The 19695-nt window shown below is 37.3% G+C and overlaps 1 protein-coding gene and 1 pseudogene across 1 annotated transcript; one reads left to right on the top strand and one right to left on the bottom strand.

The window, feature by feature from the left end:
• The first annotated feature begins 1359 nt into the window (after nt 1-1359).
• On the top strand, nt 1360-5102 carry LOC113108399 (serine/threonine-protein kinase haspin-like). Its single transcript, XM_026271515.1, has 10 exons — nt 1360-1420; nt 2537-2722; nt 2798-2883; nt 2965-3027; nt 3137-3228; nt 3303-3382; nt 3562-3650; nt 3743-3885; nt 4617-4719; nt 4797-5102. Exons 1-10 carry the CDS (start codon nt 1418-1420, stop codon nt 4990-4992), a joined length of 1041 nt encoding a protein of 346 aa, XP_026127300.1. The 5' UTR covers nt 1360-1417; the 3' UTR covers nt 4993-5102.
• Nucleotides 5103-5170: 68 nt separating this feature from the next.
• LOC113108721 (protein FAM184B-like) lies at nt 5171-18833 on the bottom strand (annotated as a pseudogene).
• Between the last annotated feature and the right edge of the window lie 862 nt (nt 18834-19695).

A 19695-nucleotide genomic window follows, 5' to 3' on the forward strand; every position in this document is an offset into this window, starting at 1 on the left:
CGTATCCTTCTGTCCACCAGAGGGCAGCAGAAGCGCCCTGCCCCGCCTCCCCACACACCTGCCACAGAGACAGTGCATCCTCTCCACCTCTCAAAGAGACGGGGAACGTCATCCCAACCAGCTCCCAGACTCCCAGAAACCCTGAAGGAGATGTTCAACACTCGTCTGCATCATCCCGACCACCTCCGGTCTCTCCGTCTGCCTCTGCAGCTTATAGCAAAACACGTCCTCCTGCTGTGCCTAAAGAACGCACTGGGTCAGGTACTGGCACCGGCCGCAAAGTTTGTGTGAGTGGACTTAATGTCAGCCGCTGGTCAAAGAGGGGTGCTGGAGAATTCAATGAAAAGCGGAGGAAAAAGGACGGACGGATAAAGACGGTGTCAGGAGACTGGGGCAGCATGTCTTCTGCAGGGGTCAGTTGTCACTGTCATACACTCCTGTGCTCATTTTACTGTAGCTAATAGTCATTTACACTCTTTGACAAGTAGATTAAGTTTTTTTTTTTTGACATTTTATATATGGTTTTTATGTTTTACAATTCTTTTTATTTGTTTGTTTTTTTTGAGTTGCACATTTCAGATATCTATTATGAAATGTATGCATGGGTCAAGGCACATTTATTATTAGTTAAGCAGGTAATATATTATTATATATTTTTGTTTACTTTAGACCATATCCGAACTAAAATTCTGAGGATTTTTTTTTTTTTATTGCTAAATGCCACTAAAAAAAATAAATGCCACTTAGTTGTTGTAACTGATTGAATTGGAGTTAAATGGAAGGATTGAATATTTAATCCGCTTGCTTGTCTTCTCTGTGTGTCCATGCAGGACTCATCATGTGCCTGGCTGCAGGGCACCAGTGGGATCGGTCTGGCTGTAACGCCTCTCAGGATGGAGCAAATGAATCTGTCTTCCATTCTGACCAACTTTACTCCCGACACACTCACGACACACTCCTGGGGCCGACTAAAGGCAGCACTGTCCCTGCATAAGAAGAAGACTGGTATGTGTCTGCAGCAGACCAGATAAAGCCAGTAGTCTACGATTCATACACTAAACTACTCATAGTTTGCATATCTAAGAGCTAAAGCGGCATTTGACATGTTAAATGACAGCCGGCGAACATTTAGGGCCACCTTTGTTTTGATACCGCTCTCCTTCTGACAACTTAAAAGCATGTAAAATGGTCTTATGTGCTTGACACTTTTCCTAAAAGCTCTTGTTATGTATAAACACCTGAATGTGTGTGTGTCCCACAGCATTTGCCACCCCTCGCCGCTTGGCTCAGGCTCATCTGAAGTCCCCAGGTGCTGTATTTCCACCTGACCACAGTCTAGACCTGTTTTGCTTCCCCTTTCTGTACACCGTCCAGATTCCCATCTTCACACTTGCTCCGCTCCACCATCAACACCCCCATGGTAAAGACAACACTCAACACTAATGAACAGGTTTTTTTGGTAAAGGTCTAGTTTAACTCGAGGAGGTTTGGGATCAGTAAGATTTAAAATGTTTTTTTTTCTCTCTCTTGTGGTCATCAAATCAGAAAAAAAATACAGAAAAAAACAGTAATATTGTGAAAATATTATTACAATTTAAAATATAGTTTTTCTATTTTTAATGCACTTTAAAATATAATTTATTTATTTCTTGTCACATGAGCTTCAGAAATGATTCTGATTTATTATCAGTGTTGGAAACAGTTGTGCTGCTTAATATACATATACATACAGACATACTTTTGGAAACTTTGATGCTTTTTTCAGGATTCTTCTATAAATAGAAAAATTAAAAAGAACAGCATTTATTCAGAATAGAAATATTTAGTAACAATATAAGTCTGCACTGAGTTTTTATTTATTTTTATTTTTTTATCAATTAACACTGCTGAATACAAATATTTCTTAAAAAAAAGTGCTGACCCCAAAGGTTTGAAAGGTAGTTTATATTGTTACAAAAGATTTCTATTTTAAATAAATACTGTTCTTTTTAAATTAATGTCTGCAATAAAATGTTATTGACCCTGGAGCACAAAAGCAGTCTTAAATCTCTGGGGTGTATTTGTACCAATAGCCAAAAATACATTTTAAGGGTCAAAATTATTGAACCATTCTTTAATGGCAAAAATCATTAGGATATTAAGTAAAGATCATGTTCCATGAAGATGGTTTATACATTTTAAACTGTTTATATATCAAAACTGAAGTTTTTATTAGTAATTTGCTTTTTTTAAGAACTTCATTTGGACAATTTTAAAGATGATTTTCTCAATATTTAGTTTTTTTTATTTGTTTATGTATTTTATTTTATTGTCCATCTAACAAACCACACATCAATGAAAAGATGATTTATTCAGCTTTAAGATGATGTATACAATACATCTCAATCTAAAGGTCAAGGGTCACATGTGGTAATACATCTAACAGAACTAGAGATAATTCTTGTCTCTTTGTTCCAGATTTCATTACAGATCATCTCTATGATTTCTCTTTGTCTCTATTCTTTTTTTTGATCGTCCTCCCTTGTCTGTGGTGTAGGCTTCGTATGATGAAGATATCAGTGATGCAGAAAAAGTGTATCAGGAATGCCATCAGAGCGGCCCACTTTCCTTCAGTGACTGCATCCCTCCGGCTCGCATGAAGCTCTGCAGCAAGATCGGAGAAGGGACGTTTGGAGAGGTCTTCTCCACCATCAACGATTCCAACAAGACCGTTGCTCTCAAAGTATGTGCACGTGATAACTGCTGTCAGACACATCCCAGACACTTGTAGTATTTACCTGTATATCTATATCTATAGATCATCCCAGTAGAAGGCAGTCAGCAGGTCAATGGTGAACAACAGAAAACCTTCGGCGAAATCCTCCATGAAATCATCATTTCCAAGTAGGATGTCTTGCATAGTTTAGGAAAATCTGAACGTAATGGTGTGTAGATATTCAAACGCATCTTTAAATGTTATTACAGAGAGTTGAGCTGTCTTAACATGAAGGAGATCAACAAGACAGACGGTTTCATTGGGCTAAACAAGTATGCCTTCTTTACTTCTCTGCTAACTTGATTATAAAATGAGGAGATTTGTGTGGGTTAGAGTTATAAGAATGCACACATGTGAGTGAACTATTCCTTTATCTTTAAGTCTTCATTGTGTTCGTGGATGTTATCCGGACGCTCTGCTCAAAGCCTGGGACAAGTTTGACCGTCAGAAGGGATCTGAGAACGACAGACCTGGTAAAAACTATGATATGCCTTTTAATTGTATTATGATATTTAATGTCTATAAATGTACTCATTCTATGGCACAGATTTCTTTGATGACGAGCAGCTGTTTTTAATCCTGGAGTTCGAGTTTGGAGGGAGTGATCTAGAGAACATGAACGGAAAGGTACCTCGAGCGCACTTTTAATTTGTAAACCGTTTGGACTCTGGACAGAAATGTCATTTTTTTAGGTGAACTGTTCCTTTAGAAGTCACTGTAATGTCTAAACCTGTTTATTAGAAGTGTGGTTTTCTTATACTTTGAGCTCTAGTGTTTAAAGAGTTTATGTGTGTGTACCGTCGCAGCTGTCTTCCCTGGTCCAGGCCAAGAGCGTTCTTCATCAAGTCACTGCCGCTTTGGCTGTAGCCGAGCAAGCGCTGTGCTTTGAACACAGGTGAGGTGTTGTAAATGTACCTCGTGTGTAAACCCTCCGTCTGTCTGTCTGTCAGTGTAAGCTGATGTTAGCGTTGTGTGCTGGGGTTTCAGAGATCTTCACTGGGGAAACATCCTGGTGAAGGACGTCAAGCACAAACACAATGAGTTCATCCTGAATGGAACGGTCCATTGCATCGAGACACGGGGGGTTCACGTCAACATCATCGACTACTCGCTCTCACGCCTGGAGATCGGTCAGTCTCAGCAAACTCAAACTCTTTTTGTTGTCCCATGTTCCCACGTTCAATAAATTATATTAGAGATTATTTTCAGGTCCTTCCTTGACTTTCTCAGTTGAGATCTAACAACTCAAGTCCTGGTTTCACAGACAGGGCTTAGACTAAGCCAGGATTAGACCATCCTTGAAGTAGTTTTTCTTAAACATGCCTCAGAAAACACACCACTGGTGTGAATCTTGAGCCAAAACACTGATGTAATTTAAGATCAATCAGTGCAAGTTTCTTTCAGATTGACACAGCTCAGACTTACATTTTAGTCTGAGACCAGGCTTAAGCCTCGTCTGTGAAACCATACAACATTACAGTACTGACAGTCTGTAGAATTAATTATAGCAAACTTGAATTTCTTATAAAAGTTGTTGATTTGCATTTGTAAAGCTTGACTATGTAAGGAAAAAAAACTACTTATCAATATTTGGTCCCAAACTAGCTAAGCTCACTCATTTTCATCCAGCTTTTCTATTCTTACAACGAACTGTGAACTTTTATTTTCCACTTCATGTTTACATATGTTAAAAATTGAGAGTTGTCCTTTTAAAAGTTTATTTTAGGTTAAATTTGCGACCTTGTTTCCATTGTTTGTTCAAATTAACGTTACTTTTACATCAATCACACTGATACAAATGAATAGGATAATTTTCAGAATGTTTGAAACCTTTTTTCTCTTGTCTGTGTCTCTCTCTCAGATGGACTGACGGTGTCATGTGATATCTCTAATGATGAGGAGCTGTTTATGGGTCAGGGAGATTATCAGTTTGAAATCTACCGTCTAATGAAGAAAGAAAACAAGTATGTCCTTCAGCCTCAGACAAAATGTTATTTAAAAGTCTTTCATTCTAAATCATTGATTCTCATCTCTCTCTTAGTAACTGCTGGTCCACGTATAATCCTCATTCCAACGTGTTGTGGCTACACTATCTAGCTGAGAAGCTGTTAAACATGAAATACAAGAACAAAGGCCAGCAGAAGACGCTGAAGAACGCCCTCACATCTTTCCAGTCGGAGATTCTTAGTTTTCCGTCGGCTACAGAAGCTCTTATGAACTGCAGGCTCTTTCAGTGAAAGATTTTTTTTATTTTTATTTTTTATTAACACAAACGATAGACCTGTATATTTAGAATTACCAGTCCAGGGCAAGGAGCGATATTCTAAAGTTCTGTAAAAAAAAAATATATATAAAAATAAAATCATGTCATTTATAAAAAAAAATTTTTAAGCAAGTTAATTATCTTGAAAAAGTTACAGGTTCAGCATTGCATGGCAAAACCAGCTTTTCTTGCATTAATTTTTTTTTTTTTCAAAAGAAAGGTCTTGGCATTTCACACCATGCTCAGCCACTCGTCATCCTTTCTTCGTGGTTTAATGCATAATCTCATGACATTTTAAGACACTGGCTCTGTGTGCTGCCGCTCTTTCAACAGAATAAAACTGAGATGCATTCTGTAGGAAAGCTTATTTGGTGTTAGCTTGTAGTTGAGTGTAATAATGCAGAAAAAGGAGACTTTGGTGAGCTTGTTCTCAAAAGGTTGGGGCCGGAGGACCTCAGAAAGAGAAGTATTTGGTGAACCACTCCTGTTTTTGAGGCTCTTGTCCATCAGAGCCTGTCTCAGCAGGAGTCCTGGAACAAAACACCACAGGAAATGTAGATATGACATCTTGGGAGAAAAAGAGTTAAGAAAAAAACACTGAATCAGGAAAAGGGGGGTTATTGTTCACATAAAGTATTTGAATAGGTATTTCACACAAAATGTCTGGATTTAATTTTTTATATCAAGGTTAGAATTTATGCATGCATCTAATTTTTTATGTATTTTTTATCTTGAATATGCAAGGCTTCAGGTGTCAGCTGCCTCATATGTGTTATAGTGTGTGCCGTTACTGCACATTTTGACAAATATAGTTATTGGTCATCTGACTAATCTAGATTTTTTCCCCCACCCCCTTTTGCAAATATTCAGTGCTGCTAGTTGCATTAAACAAAAAGGTGTAGAGATAAAATAATAGGGACTCTAAATAAGATATTTATTAGTCTTTGGAGTAGTTATGAAGAGTTATTTTAGTATTTTTTTAAATACTATTATAGTATTGTATTTGCATGTTTTCATTTTAATTTAAATCTTTTGTTTATATTTCAATTAAAATATGCAATTTTTTCATGCATTTTTCAGATAAATATAAATTATATATTGAGTTTTTCTCAGAACAGAAACAGCACCACATACTTATTTTGGATAAAGCATCTGTTTAAAATAAAAATATGCATGGATGCATTATTAATTCTCAATATGCAGACCGGTCCATGCATTGGGTTATTACCTGATGATGTGCTGGCTGTAGTTGATCTGAAGCTGGGGCTGATGTCGCACCTCTTGTGAAGGTGGATGTTTGTGTCTGATGGAGGCGCTGTGTTCAGCATTAGGGGGCGTGGGTGTGGGTGTCCTTGTTAGGGTGGTGTCTCGCCCGCCCTGTTCCAGACTGGATAATCCACGCTCCATAACCGCTGAGCATTTGGCCTCGGGTGACTCCACGGCGTATGAGCAGAGGTTCAGGATGCTAGTTTCCTCAACCCTCTTTTTCTATATAAAGAAGACTGATTCATTCTGAGCTTCAGTGAATATGATCCTGGATGAATCGTATTCTGACGTGATGTGGGATTCTGTAAAGTGTGTATGCTACCTTCGTAGTAGGCGTGAGGGTCCCTGCTTGTGTCCTAGAGTCATAAGGCTTCAATATTTCGTCGCTGCACAGAGGAGGATGCTGGGACAGCTGGTGGAGGTCCTCCTGAAATAGAAAGAGAAATGTGATGAGCCGAGCATCCTGTGTCTGTTACGTGTGTGTGTGTGTGTGTGTGTGTGTGTGTGTGTGTCTAACCACTAGACTTCTGATGAGTTGGTCTCTCTCGCTCAGCTTGTCCTGTAGTTTAGCAATGTTGTGTAAGTCTTCTACTCTCCTCTTTCCCCTTTCTTCCCTTTCTCTCAACCTGCAAACATAAAAATCAAGCACACAAAGCAGACATACAAATATTAATTAAATACAACTTTAGGAAATTAAATGTATACCTAATATAACTTATAAAGATATAACTATAGAAAGAAAAAAATATTCAGTTTAACATTGTGTGTGTAAATATGTAATATAAAGCAGTCTTAAGTCGCTGGGGTATAGTTGATACAAAAATACATTGTAAGGTTCAAAATTATATTTCTCTTTTATGACAAAAATCATTAGGATAATAAGTAAAGATCATGTTCCATGAAGATATTTAGCAAATTTCCTATCGTAAATATATCAAACCTTAATTTTTGATTAGTAATATGCATTGCTTAGAACTTAATTTGGACAACTTTAAAGAAGATTTATAATATATATATATATATATATATATATATTACAACTTCATTTGCATTTTTTTTTTTTACTTGAGTCTTGAAATCTTATTTTAGATTTGAATGTTGCATTAAAATACTGTCAAACTTCAGATTAAGACTTGTATAACATGATATTCTAATATATACAATAATGAGTAAATTCTAGTACCGCCGGTTTTACATTAGCAATAAGAGAGTCTGTTATATGATGCAATAAAATGCAAAGTGGTAGTAAAATACAGTTAAATAGAATGTTATGTACTGCATTTTTATAGCTACAGTTATTGTCAAATTAGCTACTATGAGCATGCATTGTGTCGAGGAGTGTGGAATTTGGTTTGCGTTGTGCATTATTGATGTGGGAGGAGTAGGTACTCTGTTTCCAAGGCAACTATGCGGGCCTGTAGTCGTGTTTGGTCTGATATTATGGTCTGGATCTCCATTGTGTGCTCTCTCTTCACACACTCATCTGGTTCCTCCGAGAAACTGCGCATCAGATACAAATAAATAAGTCTCAGACATGTGTATATAGCAGATTTCAGATTTACTTCTAAATCTGCACATTAATGTGAAAGCCCGTTTCTACCACTGAATAAAAAATAAAAAGCTAATTGAGACTTTTAATCTCATAATTTTGAATCTTTTAGTTGCATGTCTCATGTTCTGAATTTTATCAGAATTGCATGATATAAAATTTTCAACGTATTAGAAGATATGCTCAGTTGTGTTCCTTTAAGGGGCTGATTTTCTATAGCTGAAACTGATTTGAATGGGAATAAATAAGCAGTTCTTGACCAGAATAAGCAGCATAGTATGCCAATGAGTGTGTGTGGTCATCTTGTTATTGACCTCCTGTCTGTGTGTGTGACCTCTGACCTCTTGTGTTTGTGCTCATCTGTTTGTTCTCCCTGTGTTGCACTCATGCGATCTTTCAGATCTCCGTTCTCTCTCTTTAGCTCCTGGACCTCGCTGCTCTTCTCATCCAGCTGTCTCTCTAGTGACTGTAAACGGTTCTGCTGCTTCAGATCCTGAGAAGGGGATGAGAGAGAGACATAGATGTGGGGTAATGAACCACTGTGTAATGTGTGTGTCTCCGTGTGGCTTGTATGTGTGCCTGCTGCAAAGCCATCATTTGTGTGTGTGTGTGTATTTCGTTCTGAAGGTCTTCGATCTGCTGCATGTGTCTCTGGGTGACCTGTCTCACCCACTCCGTGTGCTGCTGGGTCAGCTCGGCCTTCTGCTTGTCTGTACACACACACACACACACGCACACACACACATTATATCAGACATGCTTACAAAGGTTGACATCTTCAGTCCTGCTCTTGCTCTGCTTTAGTCAGTGGCACTAGGTGATGCATCTGTGCAAAATGCAATGCACATTATGACAAAACAGCATCCATATTCTGGAAAAGCCTATCGGAATATATGTGCAAATACAGCAATCAGCATATTATGAATAACCTTCATCCCTCTAACTAATACAAACCTTCTTTGCAGCCCCCTTAGTAGGGAGATATGGCTAGGGAAGATTGCTTGCTCTATAAGTACGTATTATAGAAAACATGCAGCTTTGAAGCTTGCACAAACATTCTGTGTAAGCGCGATGGTTACCCAGCTGGAGTTTGTGCTGTGTGAGCAAGCGCTGTCTTTCTGACTGAAGTTTCTCATGGGCTTGTGCTTCGAGGACCTGAAGAGCACGCTGGTGATTTAACCTTTCCTCACGCAACACGCTTCTGTCCTCCTCGTCTTCATCTTCCTCTTTAACCACCTACAGGACAACACCAAATCACTAACACACAGAGTTCTTGTGTGTGCTCTGTCATCTGAACTGTTTCTGTCAACACGGTGAAAGTAAAGTATTTTAAATAAATAACTTCTTCTGTATTCCAAATGAATGAAGAAATACACAGGTTTGGAATGACTTGACAGAATGTTGTTTATCCCTTTAACGGCACAAAAGCTTGAGTCTTGAGTCTCTGGGGTATATTTATAGCAATAGCCAAAAAACATTGTATGGGGCAAAATTATAGATTTTTTTATTTATTTCAAAAATCATAAGGAAATTAAGATCATTTTCCATGAAGATAATTAGTAAATTTCCTATAATAAACATATAAAAATTTACTTTTTGATTAGTAATATGCATTCCTAAAAATTTAATTTGGACGACTTTAAAGATGATTTTCTCAATATTTAGATTTTTTTGCATCCTCAGATTCCAGATTTTCAAATAGTTGTATCTCAGATAAATATTGTCCTCCTAACAAAATAATTGACCCTTATGACTGGTTTTATGGTCCAGGGTCATATAACAAAAATGTGTTAAATGTATTTTCACATAGCATCAATATTTTGGTTAATATTTAGGTCAGGTAATTTTTTTAGAACATCTATCATTAATTATGAAACATTTATAATTTACACATTTGTACTTTCTTTTTTTCTAAAGATATTTTGCTTTTGCAAGGACTGGAAGATTCTAGGAGCTTCTTTAATGTTCTGAGATATTCTAGTGCTTTCTGGAACATTTAAGTCATAACACACAAAACAATTATCATCCAGCATTGACCTTACACTTCTGAAGTTCTGGAAGACTCACTTCTTCTAACTGTTGTTGTTGGCTCAGTATCATATTGATGCACACGAGTAATAACACTCACCTGTAGCTGCTGCTTCACCAGTCTCTCTTTCTCCTGAATGATGGAGTGAAGCTGAGATCTGAGCGAGCTGTTCATATCTCTCGTCTCCTGGATCTCCTGCTTCATTCGCTCCATCTCTCCATCACCATAACGTCTCTCTCTCTCTCCTTCAATCTTCTCTGAGAGCGCTCCCCTCTCCTCCAACTACACACACAGATGTGTGTGTGTGTGTGTTACCTGTGTCTGCAGTTCTTCTACTCTGTGTTGCCACTGTTGGTTCATCTTTCTGATCTCTTCCTCTCTTTCTCTCTTCAGTTCCACGATCTGATCAGAGAACTGCTTCTCAAACTGTAGCCTACACACACACACACACACACACAGACATGCATTTTTTTTAATGAAAAAAAAAAAATGTCACTTTATACCAATTTTACACTTCAAAGTCAAAGTTAGCACATTGTTGCATCTGACGTGTTTTCCGCTTGAGTTCTGGTTCTCAGTTTAATCGATGTGTTAAGACTGCGTAATATTATTATAACATTACTGTTTTGTTAAGTTGCATACTGTTAGGTAAAAGCATTGTGTGCTGTTGCAGAAATACACCAAAACTACATCCATCCGTTTTGGGCAAACTATATTCACTACCGTTCAAATGTTTGTGGCCCGTAAGATTTTTTTGTAAAATCTTTTATTCAGCAAAAATGCATTTAATTGCTAAATACATTTGGTAAATGGACAAATGCATTAGATAAATACATTAAATTGGTACATTTTAAAAAATATTTATGTTTCAAAGAAACACTGTTCTTTAGAACTTTCTATTCATGAAAGAATTCTAAAAACAAAATGAAGGTTTTCATAAAAATATGAAGCAGCACAAACTGTTTTCAGCATTGATAATAATCAGAAATGCTTCTTGAGCCTCAAATCAGCATATTAAAATGATTTCTGAAGATCATGTGACACTGAATACTGGAGTAACGATGCTTTACAATCACAAAAATTATTTTTATGCATTTTATTAAAATGGAAAAAAAATGGTCAAACATTATTTGCATTTAAAAGAACTTGATTTTTGTCCTAATAAATGCAATTAAACATTTTAAAAAATCCTAAAACGCATTAATGAATCACATATTTAAAATGCTCTAAATGAAACATGCAATGTGAGCCAGTTTCTCTCTGTCCAGCGCACCTGATCCTCTCCTCGATGCTGTGATTGCACTGTTGTAGAAGGTCTCGCTCTTGCTGTAGAGCAGAAATCTCTGCCTGTAACACTTCCTTCTTTGCAGTGAACTCCTCCTGTGGGAGACATTAAAAAAGAAAGGAGGACAAGGATTGATGGAAGGACAGATCCATGGTTTAAGGAAGAAAAAGGAGATCGGTGGCACAGATCTGCTGTGTGCAGTAATGCGTAGGGACTGAAACAGGACTGACCTGTGTTTGCTGCATGCTGCTGCGTGTGTTTTCCAGTTCTTCTCTCACTCGAACACACTCCGGGCCACATGTCTGTCGCTTCACCTCCTGCTCTCTCTCTTTTGCTCTTTCCTTCTCCTCTTCTCGTTCTTTCTCCAGCTTCTGAATCATCTCCTTCGATTTGGACATCTGCAAGCCAAGAAGACTCAGATCGGCAAAAACATTCTACAGAATCTTAATTTAAAGCAACCAGAGGTTAGGCTTCTTTCTCATGAAGATACAATGGGTCTCAATCTATTCCTTAGTTCAGGAGTAAAGTAATTGCATATTACAAACGTAATCTTGTCAAAAGTGAAAATTTTTAGAGCAATAAACTTTTAGGAATAAATTGAAGGGAACACAATATGTCAAAATGTAAATGTCTATGAAGCACACACCTTAAAGTTTCAAATACAATCCCTGTTATACGGTTTAATTCATTTTACAGAAACTTGAATAGCTCTACTCTCAACCAGAATATGGAAATAACTGTTATTGTACCTCTTAATCAAATAGCAAAAAAATAAATAAAAAATCAGTCTTCAATCAGAAATGTGCAAAATGACACATGAGAAACTGTGTAAATCAAGCATGTTTAGATATTTGAATTAGAAATGCACACGATATTTAAAGCTAACATCTTTTGTTACACTGGTTGAAAATCTCTTCATGTCCTGATAGCAATCAACAATTAAAGTGAGTTGTGAAAGTTATAATATTAAATTGTGCATTTACGTCTAAATGCCTGTATGGTAAATGCAGGCACACAATTCATAACAGCTTTGTAACTTTGTATTTTGTTTCTTTGTAACATCTTCAACAAAGAAGCCTGGTGGCATGTTCAAAGATGTTGTTTATAAATAACAACTAAATATTAATGCACTTAAAATAGGAAACTGAGTCATCTGTGTCCTGGTATTTAAAGCAGGTTCTCAAAGGTTTGGTCATGATCTATTGGTTGTGCAACAAAAGAGCGCTGCCAGTTAATTCCAGCAATGCTGAAGCTATTGAGATATGAGGACATGAACTGAGAGATGTGCACTGTGCAGTGTAAGTTCACTTATGCTTTCTATTCTAAATATAGCTTTAAATAAAACAATTGCTCATGAGGATATTTTAATCTCAGCAATTCAGCAGCACTGTCACACTGTGAATTAGATAACCTTCCTTTCAGCCCTGTTCATTTGCTCACACAGTTACCGTTTCTGAAATGGATTTCAGGATTCCTAAATCACTTTGCAGGTGCTATGTAACCCATCTGCATTATTTTGCAAATCTGTAAAGAAACACTATCATACATCGCCTGAGTCTTTAACCAATTAGAAAGAGTTGTATGGATATAGCTCAGGTTATTTATGGTGACCTGATTCAATAGTAGCTCAACAATCCTATGCAAACATATTCAAGATTGTTTAGGTTTTTAAGTGGAAAAAAGCAAAGGACAGGTGTGTTTTTCTTCTTCTTTTGTCTGGTATTCTTTACCTCTCTGTGGGACAGCTGTAGTTGGTTGTGTAGCTCTTCTCTCTCGTTCTCTAAAGCCTTTCTCTCTTCTTCTCTGGTTTTCATCTGCTCCTCAACCTGTAGACAAACCAACATTATAATGTCAAGTCACCATTATTTGGACAGCGCTTTATACAATCCTGGATGTGTCAAAGCAGCTTTACCATGTCAAACAGCAAATAACCTTCATTTTTCAGCTTTTAATGCAAGTGTATCTTAATATATAAAAAAATTCAGATTATATTACTCATAATCCTGCTTTTGCTATTGCTTAACTTGTTTTAAAGAGGGTCCACATCTTTGAGGCTGCTTTTTTTCCCTTCCCTAAAGTCAATTACCATGTTAGTATTTTATGCATTTGGCATAAATTTCCATCCATAAAAAAAAAAAACTTTCATTCATTTATTATTTATATTGCATTTAAGTTATATATTGTTCTTGCATTTCCAAGCAGTTGAAACCAAACATACTCTTTGAGCTACAGAACACTTTTGGGTTTTCTTTCATGTTTTTTATTCTGTATTCTCCTGTCATAGTTCTCGTCATTGTCATGTGATTCCCTGTTCCCTCATGTGTTCCTTTAATTCAAGTGTCATGTTTTCATTGGTTCATTGTCTTGTCACATGGTCTTTATTAGTTCTAAATTCTGATTGGTTCATTTTTCTCAGCTCTACTCTGTCATTGGCTGTTCTTGTCATGTGTCTCTCGTATAGTTCTAACAAAATTTGATACAAAAATGTCATTCTAAACCTTCATTTGGCGGAATACGTAAGAAAACATTCTGAGCGTAATGTTTTTTAGCAAAAAGAAACCCTCTGGTTCTCATCTGCTACTCATTCATTGCATGAAAAAGGCTGAACATTTTCACGGAAATCAGAAAAGTCATGCGGAAATGACATGAGGATGAAGTTTTAATCATTGGGTTTTTTAGCTCATGTAGCTTTAAGAGTTTTTCTACAGCTGATGGCTAATCTCTGCATGTTCATAAAGTTGAGCCAAGTTTCTAAATGCAGAATATTCATCATGTTAATGTTGCTCTGATTTCGAAATGACCAATTTTTGCAGCTTAGTTTCCATAATTGGTCTGAATGGACTGGGGTTGGAGCCACTGGATTGTGAATAATGATGTATGTCTATGCAGCTGTAACAGTAAAGCCATACTAGTATAGATGGGTCTTTGGAATCTCTTAAACTTAAAACTTCCCAAATGAAGCAATATCAAGATCAAATTGAGAGAGAAATCAAATCAGACGGTCAGTGCCCATAACCAGCCCTAGTATTAACAGGAGCAAATGAGAAGTTATGAAATTATTAGCCAAAAATAGTGCATCATTTGTCAAGAGGACAAAAGTTTGCATGAGAAGCGCAGCTGTAACTTGTCGTGGTACCTGCTGCGTCGTCTTCTTCTCTGTGTTCAGCATTGCCTGCGTACACCGCAGCTCACTGGCGTGTTTTGCGTATCACTTCTTCCAGTGCTTTCCCAAGCTGTTCTTTCAGCCTGAGTTTCTCATCTTCCATCTTCTGCTTCACCTGTTTCTTCTCTTCTTCCAGCTCTTGTCTGTCATTCTCTCTTTCGTTGTCCACTTCCTGCTGGCGCCTGATCTCCTCAGTGTGAGCACGCTGCAGCTCCAGACGCATAGAGGATAGAGCATCTGCATGCTAAAACACACACACACACACGACTCTTAATGATATAAAACTGTAATCCTTTAGTTCTGAAAGAATGACACAACGTCTTTTAAGCTTCTTATGTGTCAGCCGTGATGTTTTAAGGGCTTGGTTGACCATTAAAAGAACTTTTATAGTGTGCTTTACTCACTTGTGTGTGTGTGTGTGAGAGAGAGTGTGCATGACTTTCATGTCAGAGATGGCATTCATTTGGGATGTGATTTCACCATTCGGTTTATGTCAGATGCTGTAGAGAATACAAGAGGTGTTTAAAAGCACGTCGTACAATTCTTGTACAATTTTTCCATCGGAGACAAATTTCAGGCACTGTAAAATATTTTTTTCATTCAGTTATCGGACAATATTAGAAATTCTTTTATCAGTATGTGGACGATGTTGAATATTTGTGCATGCTCATTTCTCCTATTTTTACTTTTTAGATACCTTTGCTCTCAGCTAATACTCACATATCTCTCTTGAATCTATAAAACACCAATAGTTGAAAAAGACTGTATCTTATACTGAATTATTATACATGTGATGCCTAAATTCACAAATTATTTAAACAAAAAAGAATAGTAAAAAAGTATAGTTTTAAACATGCAATTCAACATATTTTGAATTAGTTTTAGATATAATATTTTTATTAGGTTTTTTTATGAAAACGAAAACTTTACGTTTACTTTGTAAACGTGCCTTTGTCATTTTTATTAGTTTTAAGATTTCTATTTAACTTTTATTTTTCATTCAGCTTTTTTTCTATTACCGAAAACAATTTTTTATCATTTTAATTAACAATATTAGCATTACTGACACACCTGACTCAGAAACTCAGAACTAACATAAAACCCTGAGTTTTGTGCTTGTAGTTATGACATTGCGGTGCAGTAACTCATAAACACAATCCTTCATCCGTGACTTAAATGCATGTTTGTGGGCGGGGCTTGCCTGTTTGAGCATGCGAGCGTGGTCATTGGATCGGCCGCTGTTCTGAAGCTCCAGCTCTTTGTTTCTAATGTTGAGACGGCTGAGTTGAAACCTCAGCTCTTCTACTTCAGCAGAGACCCTCACCTGAGACGAACTCTGACTCATTAACTCCTCTGCAGAAATGAGGAAGATGATGATTGTGAACAAGCTGGTGATCACAACTCTTACCTGGCAAAAGCAGTCATTTATTTTAACAGAAATGAAATAATTATTATCAAACCGACTATAAACGACAATGGGTGATATTATTTTTATACATTTTAAGGTTTAAGTACCACGATTACGCTTCAGCTTTGTTTCCTGAGATGCAGACAGATGCGGTGCAATGCAATGGAACAGAATGCTTAGATCTCGAGACACATTTTCAAACTATCTGACAGCAAAAACAGGGCACTTAAGCTTGGAGACTGAAAAAAGAGGTGTGATGCAAAAGGCATAGATGTCCATCAGAGATATAGACCAACAATTATAAAAACAGTACTGACGAAACATTGAAAATGCTTCTTGTGTGGTGAATAAGGACATCTTCTCAGAGGGAATAAAACACACCCACAGACATATTTATTTCTAAATTGACTTTTTATTTTGTCTGTTTAATTATTTATTAGACCGTATTTGAAATATCTTATACCAAATAGTGATTTTGGAATTCTGCAGCATGTCTCTGATTAATGTGATCCCATATAATGCTGGAAATAAGTACACAACCAGCTTTTCACTGATCTGTACTGTGTGTGTGTGTGTGTGTGTGTGTGCGTGTACCTGACTTGCTCTGTAGCTCATTTTCTTGCAGTAATAATCGCTCTTTGGCTACAGCTAACTCCTCGTCTGCCTTCTTCGCCACATTCCCGGCCTCGGCCACCCGGTGACGCCCGTCCTCCAACTGCTCCTCCAGCTCCTGGAGAAAGGAAAAACATCAATAAGCATAACTGTTACAATTACTTATACTGCTGTACCTTTCACACTGCACATTATGTGACAGATCGGCATACATAGGAATAAGTGATGCATGGAATGGCATAAGACTTCGATTACTCCCCTTGAAATTTCCCTTGCATTGTATCTTGTTCTGTCAAAAACATGCATTATATGAATCACACCGGGTTTCAGCTAAAAATCTTCTGCACTGTTCTACTGAAGACAAAAAGTCACCTACATCTCGGATGGTCTGAGGGTGAGTACATTCACAGCACTTTTTAATTTAAGGGTGAACTGCCCCTTTAAGAAAATATTCCATCACAGCAGCTGCTCTGAGTTGCAGATCTGATTAATTTTCTGTGAAGTATGACATGGTAAAGAAGGGAGGGTGTTACTCATCTTTAGGCACATTTAAAGCACATTATGTGAAAAGCTGCATCGGAGACGGAGGAGTCAATGCTGCATGCCTACCAACTCTTACTGATCTAATCGCTTGGTTTTATCCTGATCTAAATACTAAGTGTAATGACTTACTTCTGTGTCCACTTAAAAAAAGCATATGTTATTTTTATTTTCTGCAAGTTCTGTGCAGACTTTGCTGTTGAAACCCTGATTACAGATCTGTGGGGTGTTGTCACAGATGGTTTAGTGATTCGGGTGTGCCATCTGTTTCCACACAGCTGTGTGTCTGAGTGATGGGAATTGTGGGTGTTTTTCTGATCCCTCTAATCGCTATCTCAGTGAGATACATGCATAAATAGAAAAATTGTTATTCACCATATAAATCTCCATGAATTACAATTTCCAGTTTTTCATGATCATGGGAACATATGGCGATTATAAGGCGAGCTTGTGTTTGAAATTTAAAAAAGTAAAAAAAAAATGTATTCAGTTTATCTATTATTTATATCTGATCAGCTGATCATATTTTCTGTATGTTTTATGTCATAAAACTGAAAAACTACCTCCAGTATTGTACAGATATTTATTTAAAAGAATTATGCACTAAATTATACACGGATAACTACACTAAAACAATCGGTCATAGATTGACACCTGACAAAAAACGAAGAAAATTTGAATATATTATTAATAATATAAATCAAGGTAAAAATTTGAAACTATAATAACCGGGCCATGACTGCTACTGTTGTTTCCTAAAGAAAAAACAACATAAATAATTGTTAACTCTGTCTGTAGAAAAATTATCTGTATCCCCCGAACCACCAATATTATATCAATATTTATATATGTTTATTAAAGTACAGAGGAAACATACACAATAGTGTCTCATGGAATAACTATTTAAGGATGTTAGATTGTCAGGATTCACCTGGAATGGGAAGAAGTGTAAAAAGTTCATTTTGGAGTTAATTACCTCTACTGTCTCCTGAAGTTCGCTGCAGCGTCTGTTGCTCTCATTCAGCCTCTGTTCCTGAACCTCCAAGTCAGTCTCCGCTTTTCTCAGCCTCTGCTGAAGTGTTGCATTCTGGGACTTGCGGTTTTCTTGCTCTCTCAGGTGCCACTGGTGGATGTGTTCATTGAGGCTCTTTTGTAGCGTCTTCTCAGCTGCCTTTTGCTCCTCCCTCTTCTCTTCCTCCATCTCCTTCATTCTCCTCTTCCACTCCTCCACATCTCTCTTGCATTCCTTCTCCGCTCTCTCCTTCTCCTCCCTGAAAGCCTGAAGCTCCTTTCTCACGGTTTTCAGCTTTTCTTCACACTCCTCCTCTAGTCTCTTTCTCTCCTACATCTCCCTCTTCCTCTCCTCCTCCACTCTGTGCCTCTTCTCCTCTTCCTCTTGCTTCCTCTCTTCATCTCTGGCTCTGCGTAGCTCTTGGCACTCGCTCTCTAAGCGCTTGTTTTCTTCCAGTGTTTGTTGCAGTAACTTGTGTTGCTTGTCTCTCTCCGTCTGCAGATTCTGGTAGTCTCTGTGCAGATCTGACGTCTCTTGGTTTAACACAGCTATGCGCTCCACATACTCTATTTCAGCCCTCTGTCCACGCTCCTCCACCTGAAACGCACACACATCCACACATCCTAAGAAGTGATTCTATCCATCTAATATGCTTTTAATGAACACGTGTATGTGTGAGCACTTATGGGTTTTACTTCCTCTACAGTGGCCTGCAGCTCTAGAAGGCGTGTCCTCAGAATAGATGCTGACTCCTCCTCTTCCTCATCCTGACCTGCTTCCTCTTGCTCCTCATTCTTAGTGTTTAAGGAATATATCACCTATGCATATAACAAAAACGCACACACACATTATTTATCTGCACTGTGGATTGAAGTAAAGGTGTGTATGCTAACGCCACACTCTTAAAAATGAAGAATCTTTACTGGCATCTACGGTTGCATGAAGAACCATGATCATACATGAACTTTTTTAATGCACAAAAAGGTTATTTATAGTGAAAACAGGTTCTATAGATATAGATTCTTAAAAAAATAAATGGTTCTTCTATTGCATCACTGCAAAATTCCCTTTTGGAAGCTTTATTTCATTGTCATTTCACGCATATAGCGTCTTGTTTTTAGTGATGAAATCTTTCACCTCTCTGATCGAATCAGTCACACCCACAGTCTGCAGTAATTGAGCTGCAGTTTATCTAGTACGCGTGTGTGTGTGTGTGTGGTGTGTGTGTGTGTGTGTGTGTTCTACAGATGTCTGTTTTAACCTTCTGTGAGTGTGTGTGATTTCTTGTGCACAGCTGTGTGACTTTGTTTGGCACTTTCAGAGTGTCCAGTTTCAAGCATTAGAGGCACTAATCCCAAGTTTTTGTTGTTTGCATGTGTTCGATAAACTATTTATATGAACATGTAATATGTTTTAAACTCCCGGTCCTGTATAAGTGGAGGAAAGTGGATGGATGGATCCAAGATCTGTCCAACTTCAGAGGAACAACTTTGACATAATCTGTTGAAATGATATTTAAGACATTGAAGTAAGAAACGTGTTCCCATGTCCCGCCAAAACCCTGTTATCCGTTATCTATGTAGATTTATTCTCCATTACAAAAAATGTTCCTAAGAAATAATTAATTGACAGCTAAGCATTAATTGAACCCTTTTGGAAATATATAATGTAATCATTTAGAAAAAGTCTTACAAATACAGTGTGATGATGACTGCATTTTAAGTGAAATCATTCAATCCGTTATTGAAAGAAAAAAAATATTACAGTTATCAATTTTCCACGGTATTGTTAAAATGTGCTAGAAATTAATAAA

Source organism: Carassius auratus, chromosome 1 (genome assembly GCF_003368295.1).
Source record: "Carassius auratus strain Wakin chromosome 1, ASM336829v1, whole genome shotgun sequence".
Classification (NCBI taxonomy): domain Eukaryota; kingdom Metazoa; phylum Chordata; class Actinopteri; order Cypriniformes; family Cyprinidae; genus Carassius; species Carassius auratus.